This window comes from Lytechinus variegatus, chromosome 9 (genome assembly GCF_018143015.1).
Source record: "Lytechinus variegatus isolate NC3 chromosome 9, Lvar_3.0, whole genome shotgun sequence".
Lineage (NCBI taxonomy): Eukaryota > Metazoa > Echinodermata > Echinoidea > Temnopleuroida > Toxopneustidae > Lytechinus > Lytechinus variegatus.
The window spans coordinates 23,343,246-23,366,333 of record NC_054748.1 but is presented as its reverse complement, the minus strand read 5'-3'; the positions used below and the strand labels follow the sequence as shown (position 1 = coordinate 23,366,333).

The 23,088-nt window shown below is 37.5% G+C and overlaps 1 protein-coding gene across 1 annotated transcript; it reads left to right on the top strand.

The window, feature by feature from the left end:
- The first annotated feature begins 4,396 nt into the window (after positions 1 to 4,396).
- On the top strand, positions 4,397 to 14,590 carry LOC121421286 (cytosolic beta-glucosidase-like). The gene is made up of 9 exons (XM_041615956.1): positions 4,397 to 4,500; positions 5,993 to 6,212; positions 8,843 to 9,030; positions 9,745 to 9,939; positions 10,816 to 11,131; positions 11,566 to 11,716; positions 12,300 to 12,414; positions 12,893 to 13,061; positions 13,742 to 14,590. Exons 2-9 carry the CDS (start codon positions 6,005 to 6,007, stop codon positions 13,960 to 13,962), a joined length of 1,563 nt encoding a protein of 520 aa, XP_041471890.1. The 5' UTR covers positions 4,397 to 4,500; positions 5,993 to 6,004; the 3' UTR covers positions 13,963 to 14,590.
- Positions 14,591 to 23,088: the final 8,498 nt, after the last annotated feature.

Here is a 23,088-nt window from a genome sequence, read left to right as displayed (position 1 = left end):
TTTGTTTTTTCAATTTATTTTTATATAAACAAGGTTTTTAACAGCCCAGTGATGATATTCAACTGAAAGAAACGGTGCCAAAAATCAGATTTAACTGGGTAACAAATGGTTTGTTGCCCTTCTTAATTTAATCCTCTCTAAAAAAAAATAGCAGTGAAAGAGAGAAAGTTTGAGTTTGTGAATGATGATAAATGACCCCAAACTAATGTAGTGTTAGAAATGTTTGTGAGAGGGTTATGATTCTGAGTTTGTATCTAAAGAGGATAAAAAAGTAGAGACAGTAATGGAGAGAGAAAGTTGCGAGTCGGCATGCAATGAGAAATTTCTCAATTTAAAAATAATGTATGTGCATGGGATTGTTGTGCGGGGGGGTTGTGTGTGTGTGTGTGCTTTTAGAGAGACAGAGGTCGGGATTCGGAAAGCACATCCGGTGATACACGTTGTAGACTGCAAACACCTTGGTGTTAATTTAACACTAATCCGTAATCATGACCATACCAAAGCAGTGTTGAAACAACACTGGTTTGAAATTAAGTCGATGCTGTTTAACACTAATTGTTGTTGTATAAACACCTATTTGGAATTAATCCAAAACCAAACCGATGATGTTTTATGATGGTGTGGTCATATAGGCGGCCTATAGACTCCGGACTGGTGTTAAATTAACACCACAGTTGTTGCAGTGTAGGGGGTGAGGGCATCGTCACTGTCATAACATAATGGATACCATGTTTAGACACAAAAGCACAAGGATATTGCCTAAATGAATTCAAAAGTATGTAATATGTTTGTTAAAGGTCAAGTCCACCTCAGAAAAATGTTGATTTGAATTAATAGAGAAAAATAAGACAATCACAATGCTGAAAATTCCAAAAATTTAGGATGTAAAATAACGTTATGACATTTCAAAGTTTCGCTTATTTTCAACAAAATAGTTATATGAACGAGCCAGTTACATCCAAATGAGAGAGTCGATGACTGGATGTAACTGGCTCGTTCACATAACTATTTTGTTGAAAATAAGTGAAACTTTAAAATGCCATTACTTACTTATTTTACAATGTACATCCGATTTTGATGAAATTTTCAGTGTTATGCTTGTTGAATTTTTCTCTTTTTATTCAAATCAAGTTTTTGTTGGGGTGGACTTGTCCTTTAACATTTAACAGGGCTCTCTTGTAAAGCAGTTGTATACTGAAGAGACTACCCTGGGTAAATAAAATAAATAAAAGTTCATTGATATAATCCTGACACTGAAGGATCATCGTAATAACAAGCGTGAGAAATCACGAAAATCATGGAAGAGTAAAGTGTTTGAAGCATCATAGGGTGGGCGTATCACGGCAAAATGTCTGTTTATATGGTACTCATGAGATTGAAAAAGATGATAACTTGTGCAGCGTACATTTTTAAAAGTCCATCACGACCATCGTGTCCACTTTGTAATATCATTAAAGTCCATGTTCGATCATGGGCGGAAATCCCAGGGGGGACGCGTCCCCCTACCCAAAATAGTTGGGGGACACAATATCAAATGTCCCCCCTACTATTTGTGGTCTTCTATAATGGAAAGAAATGCATCATTCAAAATCGAAATAAAACGTGTATTTTGGACGAGTTGACCTTACTTTTTGGTGACAACCCTTCTTTTTTTTTGCTTGTCAAATTTAGTTTGGTCGAAATGACCTTACAATTGGGGTGATAACAATTTTTCCCCCTTTTTTGCTTGTCAGATTTTCCAGCCCCCGGTCCCCCTACCTTTGGGTGGGGTGATTTCCGCCCTTGTGTTCGACCATGGTATCCACCCTGTAATGACAGTGCTCTCCCTCCTGCCCAATTTATGAAATGGGAAATTTTCCCTCTAAATTTGAGAAAGAGGATTTGAGGGCTACGATGGTGATTAATAAAGAGAAAGTTCCCAGGTACATCACGTTGAGATGAAAATACATGTATTATTAAAGCTGAATATTTAAAACGTCATGGGATCATGAAATGGCATTTTCTTTTTTACCAAGTTATCAAGCTGATTGACGCCTTCAGATTTTTTTCCTTATTCACTTTGCAGCTCTAAGTATTCACATACTACTTAAAGAACATTAATTAAAAAAGGTGATAATTGTCTTATAACTTTTATGCAACAGGTCCCTGTTTTCTAATGCTTATTAAAAATTATAATTGGTCTCGAATTGACTTAAATCGGAAGTTCACCTTGATAATATGTTTATTATAAAAATAGAAAAATCTCAAACTTAAAGGTCAAGTCCACCTCAGAAAAATGTTGATTTGAATCAATAGAGAAAAATCAGACGAGCACAATGCTGAAGATTTCATCAAAATCGGATGTAAAATAAGAAAGTTATGACATTTCAAAGTTTCGCTTATTTTTAACAAAATAGTTATATGAACAAGCTAGTTACATCCAAATGAGAGAGTTGATGATGTCACTCACTATTTCTTTTGTTTTTTATTGTTTGAATTATACAATATTTCAATTTTTACGAATTTGACGATTAGGACCTCCTTGCCTGAAGCACAAAATGTTAAAATAATGGAATTCCACCTGTTCAGGGAGGAATGAAACTTCATTTCACATGACAATGACGAGAAAATCAAAATATTTCAAACAATAAAAAACAAAAGAAATAGTGAGTGAATGACATCATCGACTCTCTCATTTGGATGTAGCTGGCTCGTTCATATAACTGTTTTTTGTGAAATGAAGCGAAATTTTGAAATGTCATAACTTTCTTATTTTACATCCGATTTTGATGAAATTTTCAGTGTTATGCTTGTTGAATTTTTCTCTTTTTATTCAAATCAAGTTTTTGTTGGGGTGGACTTGTCCTTTAAAAAAAATCATAACTCGCTTTATACTTTGATGAATTTTCATCAGTCCTTCTTCAATATTTTTTTCCAGTTTTCCTCCGTTTATCAAAACCAACTTATGAAGTGGAGTATGAATGAAAAAAATTGTGGTCCGAATACAAACGTTGAATTCTATCTAATGGGATTGCCCTTGACTATGAATAAAACTTGATGGATTGATTAATTTACGGGGGGGGGGGTGGAATGGTCCAGGTGTGATGATTCATCCATACCCCCCCCCCTTTCAGAGAGAGCTTCACCGTCGCAACCGTATAAACGCACCTTGTTCACGATTACCCCCCCCCCAAAAAAAAAATGAATGCTTGGAGTCTTCTGAAGTTAGCTCGCGCTTCGCGCTGGCATTATGTATGTAGGATTGTAGGTATAATAAGCAATTAATAATTTTCTTCTTTTAATAAAAATATAACGTACATAAACTTCATTGCTTAGGATGCCCCCAATAAAAAGTCATGGCGTCTAGATCTTTGGGAAATCTGGGGAAAGTAAAGATAATCCCTCGCCATACTTACAGAGATCTTGGAACGATTTTGAAGAGAGGGTGCTGGTTTTGTAAAAAAATATTTTGACAAGCTAAATAAAAGAGGGGTTTCATTCGAAAATGAACGTGCTGCAGAGAAAATTTGACCAAAAGGGGGCGGGGATTCGCTTCAAAATGAAGCACCCGCTTCCTAGGGCCACCCTCCTATGGGACAGTCCTTGGATTCCCCCCCAAGCTTCGCCTAAGTTTGCTATAACATGGCTTTGTTGCATAAAAGTTACTATTATGGTAACTTTACCATCCAATAGTAACTACCATGGTAACGATGATCATCAGCCAATCAAAATCAAGGATTCCATGCAAGTTACCATAATGGTTACTTTTATGCAACGTGACCTAGGTCGAAGGGCTCTTAAAAGTGTTGCTTCAAAACATGGACTCAAAACAATCGTAAAAAATAGGAATTATATATAAAGAATTTCGATGCTATTGACTGTGTTTATTTGCTTGTTATCATGCTGATCATGAAACCAATAAATCACTTGATTATAGAAAAAAAAAATGTCGAAAACTCACATTCACTAACCGGTCATTGTTAACGCTTATTCATCACTTAATTCACGAAGAGATAAGTCGAATAAAATATTAATGAAAATCACATTTGCATTTCAATGAACCCTTGTTGTCTTATTCATCACAAAGATAACAAAATAAACATATCCTGCCGAAATACAAGCGATATGCTTTATGCAGACATTGGAAAGATCAAAGGTCTGCTTGTTTTGTGCTATCATCTTTATCCTCATCTTGGGGTCGGTGACAAGAAGCGTAGCGATTGATAGCACGCTTGATGCTTACGATGAATTGTATATTGTGGTCAATGTAATCAAGCTTAAAAGGTGGTTCTACGATCAATACTATACTTCGTGATACAGGGTCTGGATCTTCCTAACAAAATGCATCGAAGGATAACCTAGATTGTAAAGCAAACAAATCTGGTTACTGTGCCTGCATTTCTACTTCATGAAAAGCATTTTCAGAAAATAGATATATTGGTGTCGGCCGATTGGTCCCTGGAAATTTGCCTCATGCAGTTTTGGAGGAATTAATCATTCACGTTGCAGTTGTACGAACAGGTAAGCATTTCACGTTTGCTTTATTTCTTTTTGTTTATCCACGACATTCAAATAGTATTTTTTTAATAGTTCCGACTTGTTTTATTCAGCCTTCATTGATAGTAGGCCTACATAAAAATTTAGGTCTGATTTATACATACACTGATAGGGGCATATATGTAGTGAAGTCATGAATAATGTTACTTTTACACGATAAAAGAGTTCCAAAATGTGACGTCATCAATTTTCACTCTCAGCATTTTTCATACCATGCTTTGGTAGAGCATGATGAAAAACCCCCACAGCCCGAATTTGGTGGAAATCGGTCCATGCCCCCTATAAATATAACCTCATGAATACATTAATAATACACTTACTTTGATGGGGGTAATTATGTATTCATGAGGTCGCCCCATGGACCGATTCCTACCAAATTCGTGTAGTGGGGATTTTTCATCATGCTCTACCAAAGTATGGAATAAAAAACGCTGAAATGCTAAAAATTGGGTTTTTATGACGTCATCACTTCAGTACACTATCATGTCTATATATAGACCAATTTGGTTTGGATGTGTTTTTAATGGTGATTTTTATTGGGGGGGGGGCATCAAGTATACCTATAACAATAGATAATGTATATTGGCATAGGAACACCTGACTTATTGCATAACCCATTACAAGTACTCTTGTTGTTCTTCGGAAGCCCTCCGCCCCCCCCCCCCCCACACACACCTCCAAGTTATGGTGGTCACAAGTTACAGAGCTCCGAAGTCGAATTGCACTATATATTGACTTCGTGTGTACTGGGTGGTAGATAAAGCAATCAATTTACATAGTTTGGCTGAGCATCTGAATTAAAAAAAAATACTATGAAATTTTGATGAGTTAACGACGTTAAGGATTTAACACAAGAGGGGAGAGCGAGGGGGAGGGGCGTTATTCAGGGTCGATCATGATCTACTCTCGGAAGTATAGAGAAATGGTTGACTAAGGTAAGGTAAACAAAAAACTCCTTTCCTTAATTTTATTTTCTTCCTTTAACTTTCAGGGTTTTGTCATTCTTATTGGATCACTGGCGAAATAAATGGGGGGGGGGGGGCTATCATGCCCTCCACCGAAAGAACAAAAAGGAAATAAAGAAAAGAAAGGAAAATGGTTGATTTAAAAATAATATCTAAATATAACTCAATACATGGACCTATCTCGTAATAGGTCCATGCTCAATATAAGTGTTCATATCGTAACTATATATCAAGAGGATTCTTGCTTGCTAGCGAAATGAAAAAAAAAATAGAGTAGCTCCATACTCCATTATCATACGCGACTGGTGATCATTGCATTTCTTGAATTACTACTTAGTATTAAATAAATTATAATAATAATAACGTTTTATTTACCCAGGGTAGCCACTTCAGTTAGGAAACTGCTCTACCAGCGGGCCCTGCATAACATAACAGTATTCTCATTATTTGTTCAAACAAACATATTCATATTATATCTGTATCAACCAAAGTAAACCAGAACGATGTCGCGTCTTTGCCTGCTCATCGCCACGGCCGTGGTCGTATTTCAGACGTTGATCTCCTCGTCGACGTCGGAGTTCGTCTTTGATGATATCTTCAACGACCCCGAACGCGACACCTTCCTCCGGGGAACCTTTCCCGAGGGATTCATCTGGGGTGCCGCTACGGCAGCTTATCAGATCGAAGGGGCATGGGACGAAGACGGAAAAGGTATATTGTGGGGGTTATTATCTAATGGGCACCCCTTCTCCTTCAAAAAAAGTGTTGAATAATGATGAAAAGGGACATGAAATGTTTTAAAAAGCAGGGGTTCGTAATTTTTTTTCCTTCTTTCAAAGAACTTAATAGTGACTTTGCCGTAGTCTATCCATTGGCGGCGGATCGAAGCCCAACAATTTAGGGGGTGTCCACCTGAAATTTTTGGATGGACACAGATAAAAAATTGGACAAGCGCCCCCAAAAAAGGTTATCAACTTACATTTTAGCAGTGGCTAACCAAATTTTTTTGACAAGCAAAATTTCAGGGGGGGGGGGTCCCCGCTTCCGCCGCCTATGAGTCTATCCCAATATTATAACAGCTCTCGAAAGCCAATCACATTGATATTTTCCATGGTAGTTACCATCGTAGATCTCCATGAAACGGGCCGTCCCATAAATAATAAGGATTTGTATAGCGCACGTATCTACCTTGATAGGTGCTCAAGGCGCTCCCTCCCGCGGCTAAGCTACTCTACCGATTCCGGTGCTCACAGCTTATAAAGTTTATTCTGATGAACACCAAAGAAATTGAAGGGGCATGATATTTTTTTAATTTGCCTGTCTCACTGGCGTAAGTCCGTGACGTCATACTACTCAAGTTGGTGGGGGGGGGGTGAAATAACAGGGGAGCGTTTCGTCAACATTTATTTGTCCGACAAGTTGTCAGATCTGACAACTTTCCTAGATTCTGATTGGCTGAGAAGCACTGTTACTATAGTGACTGTCGGATAAAACAGGACTTGTCGGATAAAATGTTCTACAAGTCCTTTCATGAAACGCTCCCTAGATCACCCCCCCCCCCCCTTGAAAAGTAGGTTCACTCCTAGGGTTTAGGCCAGTGTCCTCTCTACACGAGTCTCTTTTTTTGAATAGATATAATATAACAACATTGATAAAGCAAATGAAAATAACATTTAAAAATATGCATTAGAACATTTTAAGAAATATAATTTTCTTTGCTTAAGATCAAACAGTTAAAAAAGTAGTTAATAGAGTGAATTTCTGTTGTTGCAGTGCATTAAAATTAAACTATAAAACATATTTGCAATTTTGCATGGTGAAAGAAAAAAAATCATAATCAGACGGAATCAACTATCCGTTCTGCATACCAATGGCAAGATTACAAAAATATTAGAATTCTTTTTAAGTAGAAGTCTGATCATTTGGTATTATTAATCTCCTTTCTAGTTTATACCCACGGATCCGTTTCGAGATTTGCTTCTGCTTCTAAGTTTGAAAACAGTAACTACTCTTGAGATGGTCATAATTTGTATAAATAACTTTTTTAATTGGGGGAGGTCTCATACTTTTTTTAGCATTCTCACAAAATTGTTCTCGTTATAATTCGCTTTTTTATGTTTATTGCTATTTTTCTCTTCCTCCCCTTTTTTACTCCTTGAGCAATCATAGGGGAAGGTCGATTGCCCCTGCCCCTGTTTCCACCCCCATAGAGTGATCTATTTTTTTGAATTCCTAATGAATGCTTGTAAATCAATTTTCTTTAAAAAAACATATTATGATATAAGGCCCGAAGTTATCAGTGCCGTCATATTTGTCACAGGTGCAGGGGCAGCACGGCCGACAGAGAGGGAAAGGGTTGAAACGGGAAGGCAATTTTAATTACGGCCAAATTATGATGTAATGTTTGTATATGGTTGATCTACACGCGACCCAGGTCGTTAATAATTCCTATCTATACTCTATTTTTTTCTTGAGTTCCTTTCCGCAGGGTGCTATTTAACTCTTTAGAAGCACTTGCCCTGTCGGGCTAGTTAATTTTAATTTCCAGGCAAGTTGGAATACTTGCCTGGAAATCCATTCGCTTGCCCAAAAAAATCCTTGAAAACAAAGTTTTACCTCTTCAAAAGAAAATATTGCGGTTTTATAAACCATTGACCCTTTTCCCTCTCTCTGTTTTGACATGAACTGATGTACCTTGTTCTTGCATATTCTTTTTTCAAAGTGATTTTATCTTGCCCGCCATGACCAAATTTGGGATCGATACTGACCCTAATTTTGGTTAATTCTACGGTGAGAATTATGCTTGCCCAATTCACTCGGCAAGTAGTTTTGATCTTTACTTCAAAACACTTGCCCGACTTCAACTTTTATCTGCCCCGGGCAATCGGGCAAGTGCTTATGTAGCATCCTGCTTCCGTATACGGTATATAGCTTTCTTTTAATTATTCTCACCTCTTCTTCCCGACTATAATTGCAAAATATAGGGGCGGCCGCTAGAAGTGCACTGTTAGAAAAAATAAAAGAAGTTCCTGCAGCAGAGTCTCGAGAACACCTGTAATCTTACCGAATTGCGTAATAATCATTCTGTAAATTCTTAAAACAAGAATTTTTCTGCAATTTAACCGAACAGGTCTGTTTAAAAAGGGGAAAAGGGTGTTTTATTCAAGGAAAATTTGTAAGATTCCATACATCAAATACCAATTTCCTGTAAGATTACGCAATTCGGTAAGATTACAGGTGTTCTCGAGACTCTGCTGCAGGAACTTCTTTTATTTTTTCTAACAGTGTGGTGTCCCCTTTATTAGCGTACCCATTTTCACAAAGTTCTATCTTTTACCCAGGGCCAAACGTCTGGGACACCTTCACACACATCCCGGGGAAGACTTACTTCGATCAAAATGGCGACGTCGCCTGCGACAGCTATCACAATCTAGAACGCGACGTCGAGATGGTGAAGGAGCTCGGTCTGACCCACTACCGGTTCTCCCTTTCGTGGTCGAGAATATTCCCGACCGGTTTCACCCATCAGGTAATAATCTCGTCACCTCGTCACCTCTTCCATTCCTAACTTTAAAGATTTCATGGTAAAGAGAGAGATAGACCGGGGGGGGGGGTGGGGTATATTTTGATTGCAAGTTGTCGCTGTACACGAATAAAATAATGCAGCCCATGTTGTTTCGGATGAAATAGTTACCCATTTTGACCGAAATTGCTGTGCTGATATTACGATTTCCCTACGAGGTGGTTGATGAATAACTACACGATCTTACGATTTGAAGGGGAAACCACTTAACAAAACCGTAGTGTTTATACGATGATCGTAAATAAAAAAAAAATCGTACATTGTAGCTGCACCCCCCCCCCCCCCGAGGTCATACGATTAACAGGATTCGATTACCATTCGATGACGGTCGTATGCAGAATTGTTTTCCGAGGGACTCGGGGGCAAGACACATAAACAATTTTGAAAAAAAAACAAGAAATCTCGAAAATGAGGAGGAGAAAACGGCCGAGCTTTTCATGGGCATTTTTTGTTATAAACATGAAATTAAAGGATTGCGTGCTCACTTTTCGCGAGTTTTTGTGATTTTTTGGGGCAAAAAAAAAGTTTTCAAAATTTCTTGGGGACCGCGGGCAACGCGATTAGCAAGATACGATTACCCATCGGAAACCCTATATAATACCATTACATCAGACAAAATATGAATGGAGGATTGATGATTCATACTTTCTATGCATTCAGGTGAATCCCGCAGGTGTGCAGTACTACCATCGCCTGATCGATGCCCTCCTTGAAGCTGGTATCCAGCCTGCTGTCACCCTTTATCATTTCGACCTTCCTCAGATGCTAGAGGAGCTCGGTGGATGGGAGAATGAGATGATGGTCCTTTACTTTCAGGCATACGCAGACTTTTGTTTCAATGAATTCGGTGAAAAGGTATGAAGGAAATATTGTTTTCGTGAAATATATTTTCTCCAGTTTTTCACATTATTTGTTAAAACCACACAATGCATCGCAGTTACGCCATCTACGACAAAGGTTTGATAGTGTGGCGGCGTCGCAAGTGATAAATGTAAATTTTATGATTGTGAAAAGGAACTTAATCTATCAAAACATTGAAACAGAGGGTCGTGGGTTCGAATCCCAGCCATGGCGTAATAGCCTTGAGCAAGAAACTGATCCACAATGTGCTGCACTCAACCCAGGTGAGGTAAATGGATACTGGTAGGAAGTAATTCCTCAAGAAACTGTGTGCGCTGTGAACGCCTAGCTTAGCCGAGTATATAGGAGCGCCTTGAGCACCTAACAAGGTGGATATGTGCGCAATATAAATACCCTATATTATCATATTTTCGTATCAAGAGGGTCAAAATTTTACTCTCTCGCAAGATGTAAATAAACTGTGCTCTATACACCATTTTTGTTGGTCCCTCAAAATGCATAAACTTTGACTAACTTTCCATTAGTCAAGGTGACTTTTTCAGTAATGCCCCCCCCCCCTTCCTGGCGAGCTGAAGACACGATGATGCAAAATATATGTTGACGATATTGCACGATGGCTTAATACAAAGAATTAATATGATTTTTTTTACCGTTTTGAGTTTTGGAAGTATATGCCCTAATGAGGTAATAGCCATTTGACGTTGGATTTATTTGATTGCCCATAACTTGTATTTATTTACTTATTTATATTCATCTACATGTAGGCCTATGTATCTAGGTCTATATCTGTCTATTTCATTCATCTATTTCTTTATTTATATTTTTCTTCTTTACTTTTACCCCCCCCCCCCTCTCTCCTCTTTTAAATAGGTAAAACTCTGGTTTACGATCAATGAGCCCAAAGTGATCGCCATTCAAGGGTACGAGGCGGGAATCTTCGCACCGGGCAAGACGCGTCCAGGTTACGGCACCTACCGCGTCGTGCATACCATGCTGAAGGCGCATGCGCGTGCCTGGCACACTTACGACCAGAAATACCGCGCAGCGCAGGGCGGGAAAATCTCCATCGTGTTCAACTCGTTCTGGTCTGAGCCCGCCGATCCGGAGAACCAGGCAGACGTCGAGGCTGCGGATAGGATGAGGTTGTTTGAGCTCGGCTCCATGGCAAACCCAATTTTCGGAAACGGTTAGTGTCGATTTACATAAAAACATAGGAGAGGGTTTGTGAAAACGCGACAGAACTCAGAAAGAACAAACATGACAAATTTGATAATAGGTATCCATGAATGTGGATTACTGGTCCTCTCCAATAAAATAAATAAAAAAACATGAATGATGCGATTCGAAGTGATATTTAATTGATCATGATTTGATTGTTTTTTTAAAACCAGAGAAACAAAACTTTAGTGTCCAAACTGATATTCTTGGACATTTAGTAACGGTAGGCCTACTGATTAATTCCAAGATAGGCATATACTTTTATACTTCGGTGGGAGATATTTTTAGTTGTCTTTTTTTCACCTTTCGCTACTTTTCTTTTCATTGAAAACAAATTTTCTTTTGATTTAAATTCCATTATTGACATGAAAAATAAATGAAAACTCAATGTCATTTTTACAGGAGATTATCCGCAGCTCGTTAAGGATGTAGTAGGTAATATGAGTCGTGCTCAGGGTCTGACCTTGTCTCGTGTGCCTTCATTCACTCCTGAAGAACAACAGCTAATCAGAGGCACTGCTGATTTCTTTGGACTAAACCACTACTCAACAAGGTAGGACTATACAGTTGTATAAGAACAATGGTGATACTCATAGTTCCTTTTAGCTCTTATTAACACGGAATTAATTAATGTGCAACATAATTTCCCTGGCCTTAGCCATTTTGGCATTTTAGAGGGGCAGATAATAACACGCTCTGCATTTTGATGAATAAATTGCTGCCAATTGGGCCCTCATTTACTTCAACTGGGTTGACATTTTGGTGGTGCTGATTCACTACCCGACTGCTATGTAAACAAGCAACCAGAGGACAGACGGCTTAAGTTCTTCTCCGAGGGACCTGGTAATGAGGATTATTGCCTTACCAAAGGGCAATGACACACCAAGTGGGAATCGAACCCGGGTCACAAGACCGGTCTACCGACTGAGTTATCGCACCTGGTGTTGAGAGTGCCGGCGCTAAAGGGGAGACGGAGTGGGCACGGTGGGACATCCATGGATAAATTCTTTGCTTAAATAAATTAGTGCCTGGAGTAGGTTTTGACATCTTGAATTTACCGACTTAAGTAAAGTCAATATTCTTTTATTGGAAGTTTTCTAGAACATTTTCTATTTTGAATGTTCCACTCTATATAGGTTTGTCGCCTACAAAAAACCCGAGTTCAACCCGGTCCCTACGGTATACGATGATTTCCAGGCCGAATTCAGTTCCGATCCGGCCTGGCCACAAGCTGCATCAGAATGGTTAAAGGTAATTGGGTTTGAATCAATATGATTATCATCAGTGCACTTAGAAGAAAAATATTAATGTTCTTTACCGCATTACTCCATAATGAAGCAGCGGTTGCTGTTTTTGGTGTGTAACTTTGCACCAGAAAGAAGTATGCACTATTATTTTTAAAGCACTATAGCAAGAGCTTCGTGAAATAAATTCACTGTGTCTGCTTAGAATTATAAAGCATCAACTCAAGGGTAAAAATAATATTTAAGAATCGTTATCAATATTGTTTGTCAAGGTAGATTTTTATTCAAAATGTGTCTAGCCTAGGCCTGCTTAATAACTGAGGTCTCCATGGAAACTAGCTATTAGAAATTCCATGCCATCCTTCTTTTTTTTTTTATAAAACCCAATAAGTCATCAAATAGCAATATATAAATCACAGTAAATATAAAAGTGATGGCAACGTAAATCTCAAATATTTCCCCCAATTTCTACATTAATGATTCAGGTTGTTCCATGGGGCTTCCGTCGTCTGCTAAACTGGATCAAGAATACATATGGTGACGTACCTATTTACGTCACAGAGAATGGTGTATCTCTACCAGATGGTCCAATGGATCTAGAGGACGATCTTAGGACAAAGTACTACCGATCGTATATAAATGAAGCTCTCAAAGGTAAATACAATTCAATTTATTTCATATTCATTTAAACATAGTACAAATTCACATGATATCATTTTTTTAAGTTGTGTTGTGTATGCATGTAATGCTCGAAATATGAATGATAGCAGGGCTCCCTTGAGAAGTAGGCCTCTGGCTTCGATGGGGCCACCCTGCTTTGTATAAGGAAAACATGAATAATATATAAAAATAAGTAAATAAATAATAAACAATGTAAATCACATAAAAATAAACAGATAGTCGTTTCAAAAGCAGCATTGATTCAGAATTGGAACTGAGTGGTGGGTCCGCGAAAAGCAATGCTTTCGGCGCAAGTCGCCACTTTAAAATAAAAAAAAAAATTTAGTGATCATGCTTACATAAGATAAAAAAAGAAACAAAAAAGGTATAGAGATCAGAGTGAGGTTAACAGTATTTTGAATTACAGACCACGTACAGGTTCAATCACACGAAGATACAATACAATACAAACCTAACACCTTTGTCCGTTTATTCTAATTTGTGATTTTCGTTTAAATAACTTAATTTCATAATACATACGCGAAAACAAGGATCAATAAAGTTACAATTATAAAGCTCTCTTGATGCTTTTACAGCAGTAGATCGAAGCGAACACGTGTCGTAAATCATAGTATTGTAATATTAATCTCAATCTTAAATAATTTACCTTTCAGCATCAAAACTAGATGGTGTTAATCTGCAGGGATATTTCGCTTGGACTTTACTAGACAACTTTGAATGGGCGTCGGGAGTCAGCGAACGCTTCGGCTTGTACCACGTGGATTTCAACGACCCTGCGCGTACCCGTCGCGCCAAAAACTCGGCGCAAATCTTCACTCAAATTGTGAAAGATAATGGATTCCCGCCTAACGAAGAGGGAAAGGTTGAACTATAAACACATTTGTTATGAAATATATGAAATAAGTAATAGTATTTGGAATTCATGAGTTCGGATTGCTCTTGGTTTGGAGAATTTCCTACAGACTAGAGCCGTTACGTCCCGCTTTACATAGGCAACTTTTCGTGACGCAACTCCCGTTGCTCACCGTTCTTTATGCTTTCAAATCTTATGTGCTTGGGCATAACAGCAATATATTTTCTTATTTTCTGAGAAGTTGCGTCGCTATTCCAAAGCTTCACAGTAATTTGGAGCATATGGTAAGTCCAAAAACAATGCGAAAATCACTAGCAATTCCCTCTATGATAGAAGGCCCAATCGGACTTTATCTTCATGTCCATAGTCATATAACATTATCGTCCTTGATTCCATCAACACAAAAACTGCGATCGATGGAAAACCAAATTTCATTCAGTTTAATCAATGTTGAGTAATCATTTTTCAACATAACTATTGTATGATTTTGTGAATTTATATTGGTGATAAGTGGTTAATTGTTACTGAATTTATCCACTGTATATGATTATGTTAATACCATGACATTTTGTACGATTATTTGTAATAATTATTTGTCTTTTGTGAACAGTGTTTTGTTAATATATAATTGTAATATTTTATAATGTACCGTACCATTACTTTGATTTTGAACTGAATGATTAATAAATATTATTACAAAACAAAAATCGTTTGATTCAAGGTGTCCGTACTTATTCTTCGGGCGTAGGCTCCAATCATTCAATGGCATATTTGAGCATCTTCGCATATTCCTTTATTATCATTATTATTATTATTATAATCCAATTAACGCTTTCCAAAATTACTATATCTACCGAATACGGTCCAAACAGTATTTTACAAGGTTATGAATTCAATGATTGACTCTTTTTTATTTGTTTGCATTGATATACATTTTTCGGGACATGTGCACAGTATTATAAGGGACAAATACATATACACCAATACCAATGATATAAATTTACATATTATAGACTATAATTATATTAGAATATAATGCATATAATTTTTAAAATATGTCTATCATGAGTTAGTAAACAGATACGTACATTTTGTTCATGCTTCGTAACATCGGGAATGGAAAATAAAACAACGGTAATCATGGTATGATGAACTTTCTAAAATCGAATGTGTTTCCTTTGGACTTTGAAACCACTTAGAGTTGAACTCTCTTCTTATCTAGTTCAAACAGGGGCGGCGCTACGCCTAGAGGGTGTATTTAAGCCGGGGAGGGGTGGGGTGGCAAGAAAACATAAAGGTGCATGACGAATTCCCCCAAAGGGGTATTTATGGTTCCACACCCCAAATATCTATTATCAATGTCAATACTTTTCTTTATTTCTCATTCTCAATCGTCTCTTGTCATTTTTTTCTTCTCCTTTTTTATCTTAAGAATAAATTGATTTTGTATTCTAGTTTACTTTGAATGAAATTATGAAAATGAAAGTGTAAATAATAATATAATATCTATAATCTTATAAAACAGAAATCAATAAAAAATGACAATCAATAAAAGTTTAGTTAGCTGTATTTCTATTTTTCCTCATTAGTATGTGCTGGACATGATCAAGATAAGAGAAAATGGCGGATAATTTCTTTTTTCATTGTAGGCTCAAAGAGCAAACGTTGTAACAGTCAACATGAAATATTTTGTACCTCATAATAAGATTCTTGTCTCTGATTGGTCAAAACTGCATCATTGTGACAGGTCCTATTCCGCCTATCATCATCTCAATGGTTTGAATTTGAGGACCCCACTGGAAATAAGCTTTCGTGGGTCATCCTGTGCAAGCCTGTTGTTTTCAATGCTTCTGTATATATGTTATGGTGACTTGCCGAATAAAATCAATCAATCAGTCAATCAATTGCTGTTCATTTCTTCTATCAAACCTCTGATACTACTGGCAGCCCCTGAGGGCGGGGCCACAAGTTGTGTTGCTATGCGCGCATCTGGCTAGCTATACTGTGGGTCAAATGACGAAAAGTTAAAAATTTTGGTCTCAAAAGAAAGAGTGGGTTCTCCTGAAGAGATTGATACCTTGCATTCAATACCTAACCTGACTAAATGTGTTAAAAGAAAAGAAAACGTCTCATAAGACACCCCTCATTTTAATGTAAAAATGCAGTGTTCCATTCACATATTTTGTGCATTTCCTATGGTATTGCAGCTACAAGTTCTACTTGCTTGATGTCCATCAATGGGCTAAATATGTATTGTGTGGATTTACAACTTTTTGTTTACATGTTTAATTTCGTTCGAGGTGATTTATTACCTATGTATTCTCATAAGAATAAACAAAGTAAATAAAAGAAAATTGATAACAAACAAAGAGTGTAAGCATTTCCTTTGCTCATTTCGCCTCTCTTCCCTATTATAACCGTTAATTTGGAGGAAGAAGGGGGGGGGGGTGTTATAGGCATCAACCCCGCCTTGCTTACAAGCCAGGAGGATGGGGGTATGTACCCCGACTCAGCACCACCCCCCCCCCTCCTGAGCTTTCAACGAAGTGAATAGTATTCAAGTGCGCAATCTATGATGTTTTACATCTGACTGAGACAAGTTTATCTATTTCAATGTTTTGTTCATCTTTCTTTCTCTGCATGCGTGCTCTAACTATTGAAAATAGGAATCCTGATGATAATTAGAAGTTATTTATCATTTTGAAGTTCCTACTATTACTTGTTTCATTTCACACTCTCAAACCAACCAGATCTCCTATTGGCAGTAGAAACTCGCATTTCTGCATGATAAATGATAAGCATTGAATATACATTTGAAAGCGTCATTTCAGCATCGTAGTCGATAAATGCACTAAACGCCGAGTTACATACTTATCAAATGTTGTTAAACATAACCTATCACTTTGCATGAAACTGTTTGAAGCATTCTCACCACCGATTTCTAGCAGACGACGCCCAGCCATAGCAACGACAGTGTAGAAGTGTAGTCGCGATATAGGGCACACATGAGTATTACAGACCCCCATTCACTCACGTGTTATATCATAGCTCATCAAAAAATCATTAAAAATCAATCCCTCGATAGATTTTGCTTTAATTCACTGACATTAGTCACAATTAACAGTACATTAAGACTTGATATGTTAATCAGGTACTTGACCAGCTCAATCAAAAGTTAAATGGCCTGAAATAAGACTAACCATAATTTCGGCCAGTTCATCGCCACAAAAACCAGAACTGCATTGTGGGTAATAATAATTAAAATGAAATACAAAAATGCAGTCTAGCCTCCCCAAACGCCTTAATTATGAAAGAGTATGAACGTAGCATTTTCTCTATCGTTTTTCTTTTGATATACAAACATTTAATCTATTTTTAATGAATTATTTTAATCAATAAAGTCATGTGATCTTTACTTACGCCTGTCCGGCATGCTTTGCGCGCGGTTGAATTACTCTCATGTGCCCTAAAGCTGAGTGGCCGCGCTACTGCTGCTTGGTCATGTACGGGCAGCCAACAGTGCGGCTGGAATTGGTGGATGAGTTGTCTTTGGGCCCGTTGCAGAAAGAGTTACAATCAATCGCAACTCTAAAAATCATGCGTAACTTGATTTTCAACAAATCATCAGCGCGCATTTGGGACTTACGATTGATTTTTTGACTAGCGTTTAAACGCAACTCTTTCTGCAACGGACCCTAGGAAGGCAGCATCAGAGCTAGCTTTTCGTTTAAATAACAAAGTAATTCAGCAAATAAAATTATATTAGGGTTACACTCGGACCGAGTAGGTTACACTAGACATGCTAGAGTTTCTATAAGTTGAAACCTTTGGGTCCAGAGTTGTGTGACTATAACGAAGAGGTATTTAAAATAAATATGGACTGCTCTGTATTTGGATGACATCATCACTCCCTCGATGCTTTCCATACCAACCCTTCTCCTCGACCAAGGCCTCGGGGTGATAGAAAGGCGAGAATTGGAATCCAATTATTATATTTTTGTAGAAAATGTTTTCTTTGCTTGAAATATATATTTTTTACATTACCAATTAGGTTGGAGCCAAAATTGAACAAATTTTAACTAAAGTGTAAAAGAAATTACAGGCCTGTAACCTGGTCAAATATATAAACTTCTGTTTGTTTTCAGAGTTTAAAGACAGTTTATACGCATGTTTTTGGAATTAAAGAATTATTAACTTTTCAGAAATAGATTAGAAAATGAATATCGCTATTAAATTTTATTTTTAACTGATGTTTCTGATCAGCTATTCTTAACCAGATGGTAAAAACATTAATATTGCTTGTAAATTTTCAAATGGCTATTTGGTAGATGGGATAAAGTAGGATGCACTACTCGGTTACACTTCGAAATTTCGAAGGTTCGTAATTCCGAAGGTTCTTTATTCTGAAGGTTCGTAATTCCGAAGGTATTCCGAAGGCTCGTAATTCCGAAACACGTAAATTGCCTATACCTCGATGTTCGTTGATCCGAAAACGTAAAAGGGTTCGTTAATCCTAACATTTGTGGAGTTATTCCGAAGGTTCGATAATCCGAAAACGAAAGTTCGTTGTCCCGAAGGTTCGTTAGTCCGAAAACGAAATAAGGTTCGTTAATCATTACGTTAAGCGACTAACGAACCTTCGGAATTTCGAACCTCATTTCGTTTTCGGATTAATAGTCGATTTGACATTTTCCGAACCTAGAAATGTTCTTTCCGATGAAGTTTTTTTCTTGATTCGTGTTCATATGGGGTCCTAGAACAAATTCAGCTTGGTTGCCAAAAGTTGCCGTTTGGGCAATTTTGCTAATTTGCATAAATCCAAAATGGCCGCCAGATGCCATCTTGAAAACCTAACTTTTGAACCCCTGTCCACAAAATGATGAGTAATGACCCGTTTTAGGGGTTTAGAGATGTGTAGAACTGATTTCTGTAATCATTTTTGCAATATAAGGTCATCTTTAGGTCAAATCCAAGATGGCCGCCATATGCAATCTTGGAAAATTGACTTGTGTTCCCCTTGCCCCAGAATGACGAGTAATACCTCTATTTAGGGGTTTTGGGGTGTGCAGAATCCATTTCTGCTTTCTATTTTGCAATATAATGTCATCTTCAGGTCAAATCCAAGATGGCCGCCATATGACGCCATCTTGAAATATCAATTGTTGAACCCTTTGCCCCAGAATCATGAATAATAACTCTATTCATGAGTCATTAGGTATGTTGATTCAATTCATGTAGTTATTTTGCACAAAAGATAATCTTCAGATCAAATCCAAAATGGCCGCCAACCGCCATCTTAAAAAATTACTGTCTGAGGCTTATACGTGTTACAACTAATGTAAAGGGATTTCAGTAAGAATACTCATTTCTTTTATTAATTCTCAAGTTCATTTCAACATTAATTGCTCAACTTAGATTGAATCCTCTTTAGGTTTGGGCTATCCATTTCGAGTGTATTTTTTTAAGGTCCATTCATACCTTTGTACTGAAGAGGCTTTTAGGGTCTTATTTCAATTTCAAAGTGTTTTATCAATATTATTTTTCTAAATCAATGTGTCCAATGATTGGTAGGCATCAGTTCGCCTTAAAAGATGATGGTGTAGCGCTTGGCCTTACATTTTCGAGAGTGACTATAGAGCTCCACTCTAGAGTGGCAGTCTCTAGAGCATTTGTTACAGATGAAGGAGGATGGCGCTGAGACACGTTTATATAGAGATGCTGCCCTAGCCTTCCTCCTAGGCCTTTGGTCTGCCAATTTAGCATTCCGATTATTTTCTGACGTCTTGACCCCTATACTTAGTAGCTCTCCATAGAATGGATGGCGACTATCATCTACACCTTCATAAGTGTTAGTGTCTATGCCGGCAAGTTTTATGTCATATTTGCATGTGTCTTTAAAACGGAGGTGTGATCTATCGATGGGGTGAGACCAATCACACAGCTTACCTTACCTTGGCGAATCCAAGAAGGGAGTCGCCAAGGTTTCATGGGGCAAACATGCCCCAACCACCTGAGGTGCCTTTGACTAAGGAGCGAGAATAAGCTTTTGATGCTAGCACGTACGCTGAAGGGCCTCTGTATTTTTCACTTTGTCCTGCCATTTAACGTGCATGATACGTCCGAGGCAGCTGACATGGAAGGTGTTTAGCCACTTTTCTTGGTCGGCGTACGTTTTCCAGGACTTACTTCCGTGCAGGAGCTTGGCCATGACTGTGACAGATTTTACAATCCTGATGCTTATATGCTTGTCCTGTGAAAGGGGACAAGAGACATATAGTCGGTCCAAGGTAGGTGAGGAGTCCACCATAACCAGACAAGTGTGTGCTGTTGATATACATATCTGGAGGACAGTCGGTGTCTTGAGTCTATCATAATTTCTGACTGTCTCAAAGTCTGATGGATGGTCCAAACCCCTTACATGCACAAGACAGGCAGCTGTTATGTATGACTAGGTCTTGTACTCCCACTTCTTGAGAGGCAGGGGCGACATCGTTTCCGTAAAGCATTTCACGAATGAGAACAATCCTGACCGTGGAACAGTCTCGGGGGAGCCTATTTGCAGGAGGCTGAAGAGTGCACTCCTGCTGACCAAGTCAATGGCTCTAGTCAGGAGGAAAAGTCCAATAATAATTATAAAGGAAGTTAATAATTAAATCAATTTTTTTGAAAAAAAAATACGGAGAAATCACTTTTTAATTCAAATAATACTTTAAAGTCATTTCACTGGAAAAGTATGGTTGCACAGAAATAAAAAAGGGATCAAAACTCCCGAAATCATAGCCCAAACCTGAATGGTTTAATTCTAAAGTAAGCGGTTAATGACGAAATCTATCAACCATCTGACCATCTTAGACATGACTTGACCTCGAACTAAAAATGGAGTGATTAAAAGAAATGAATCATTCTCACTGAAATCCCCTTACATGAGCTCCAATACATAACAACAACCTTATTAGGGACAGCACTTCTTCAAGGTTCAATAGTCTCGGAAGTATTTTTTTTTATTTCTTAATATGGCGTTTAGTGGTCATGTTGGATTATTTTGACCTGGAGATGATCCTACATTGCAAAATTATGAACAGAAATTGAATAAACATACCAAATAACTCACGAAAAGAGGGATATTATTCATGATTCTGGGACAAAAACTTGAGAATTAATAAAAGAAATGAGTATCTTACTGAAATCCCTTTACATTAGTTCTAACACGTATAAGCCTCAGACAGTAATTTTTCAAGATCTGAAGATTATCCTTTGTGCAAAATAACTACATGAATTGAATCAACATACCTAATGACTCATGAATAGAGTTATTATGCATGATTCTGGGGCAAAGGGTTCAAAAATTGATATTTCAAGATGGTGTCATATGGCGGCCATCTTGGATTTGACCTGAAGATGACATTATATTGCAAAATAGAAAGCAGAAATGGATTCTGCACACCCCAAAACCCCTAAGTAGAGGTATTACTCGTCATTCTTGGGCAAGGGGAACAAAAGTCAATTTTTCAAGATTGCATATGGCGGCCATCTTGGATTTGACCTGAAGATGACCTTATATTGCAAAAAAGATTACAGAAATCAGTTCTACACATCTCTAAACCCCTAAAACGAGTCATTACTCATCATTTTGTGGACAGGGGTTCAAAAGTTAGGTTTTCAAGATGGCATCTGGCGGCCATTTTGGATTTATGCAAATTAGCAAAATTGCCCAAACGGCAACTTTTGGCAACCAAGCTGAATTTGTTCTAGGACCCCTTAGGAACACGAATCAAGAAAAAAAATTCATCGGAAAGAACATTTCTAGGTTGGTGTATTGAGCCTATGAGACTGTCAAATCGACTATAACGTACCTTAGGCATTACGAACCTCACTTTGTTTTCAGACTAACGAACCTTCAGAATTACGAACCTCATTTCGTTTTCGGACTAACGAACCTTCGGAATTATGAACCTCATTTCGTTTTCGGACTAACGAACCTTCGGAATATCTGAACCTTAGGAATAACGAAGCTTCGGAATTACGAATGTATGCGGCTTTAACCCCCCCCCTCCAGCCCCCTCACCCCTATTTGTTGTGAACTTAATTAGGGTCGTGTCAGGAATTATTGGTCCTCTCAAGCATTTATTTCTCCCGGGTTTCCCCCAGGGCAATTTATTGAAGAAAAGAACAAAAGATTGTACACCGATACATTCACTCGGCACGTATAGCTTTGATATACAAAATCCTAATACAATTCCACTAATCGAAATGATTATCATGATGTTGCAAACCATAGGCTAATCACAACCAAATGTGAATGCAATATTAAGCATAAAATGTGTGTCTGTGAATGTGGGTGGTCCAATGCAATTTATGATTAAATACTCGAAGCAAAACTCTGTTTTAGCAGGATTATATATCTTAAATATCACTACGTGCAGTCAGATGTACACATTCTTTGAAAAAAAAGAACTGAGACGCAGACAATAGAATACAAAACGAAATGCATGTTGTAAGGGCCTATATGCAGAAATAAATAGAAAAAATATAAATATAGAATGGAAAAGAAATATACCTATTGGTACCACAATAATAATAATGTATTGATATTGCTAAGACCAAAGTAATTACATGTTGTTAAGTCCAAGGTCTTATTTCCACATATTAATAGGTAATAAGAAAATTTAACAAGTGAATAACATCTTGCAGTAATGACCGATAATAAGTTCAATTGGAAGTTTCATGCTCAAAATCTTGCAAATTTACTTGCCAAAAAAATATTTGCTCTGCGAAAAACGAGCTTTTATCTCGATCAAATGTTTTTAATCTAATGTACAAAACAATTATTCAACCTAATTTTGATTATTCATGCTCTGTGTGGGGGTATTGTTCAACTAAAAACAAACAAGTACTTACACAGTTACAAGAGATGGCTGCAAGGATTGATAAAACAATGATTAAAAAATACCAATGGCTTAGATTTCATCAAGTCCTTGAAATGACAATCATTTGAAACGAATAAATTATTTCTTAGCATTAATGATGTTAAATGTAATCATGGATTTGCTCTCACCAGACTTGTGCAAGAACATTGAAATGAACTTTGGTAGATAAGGTTTTCATACAAGATCTGCCGATTCTCTTAATGTAATCTAGCCAAAACCA

What these genes read in the sequence shown, in the direction of transcription:
- LOC121421286 (XM_041615956.1), top strand. Translation starts at nt 6,005, where the DNA reads ATGTCGCGTCTTTGCCTGCTCATCGCCACGGCCGTGGTCGTATTTCAG. An exon ending in CGACCGGTTTCACCCATCAG is followed by an intron (nt 9,031 to 9,744) that starts GTAATAATCTCG and finishes CTATGCATTCAG; the next exon opens with GTGAATCCCGCAGGTGTGCA. An exon ending in CTGCATCAGAATGGTTAAAG is followed by an intron (nt 12,415 to 12,892) that starts GTAATTGGGTTT and finishes TTAATGATTCAG; the next exon opens with GTTGTTCCATGGGGCTTCCG.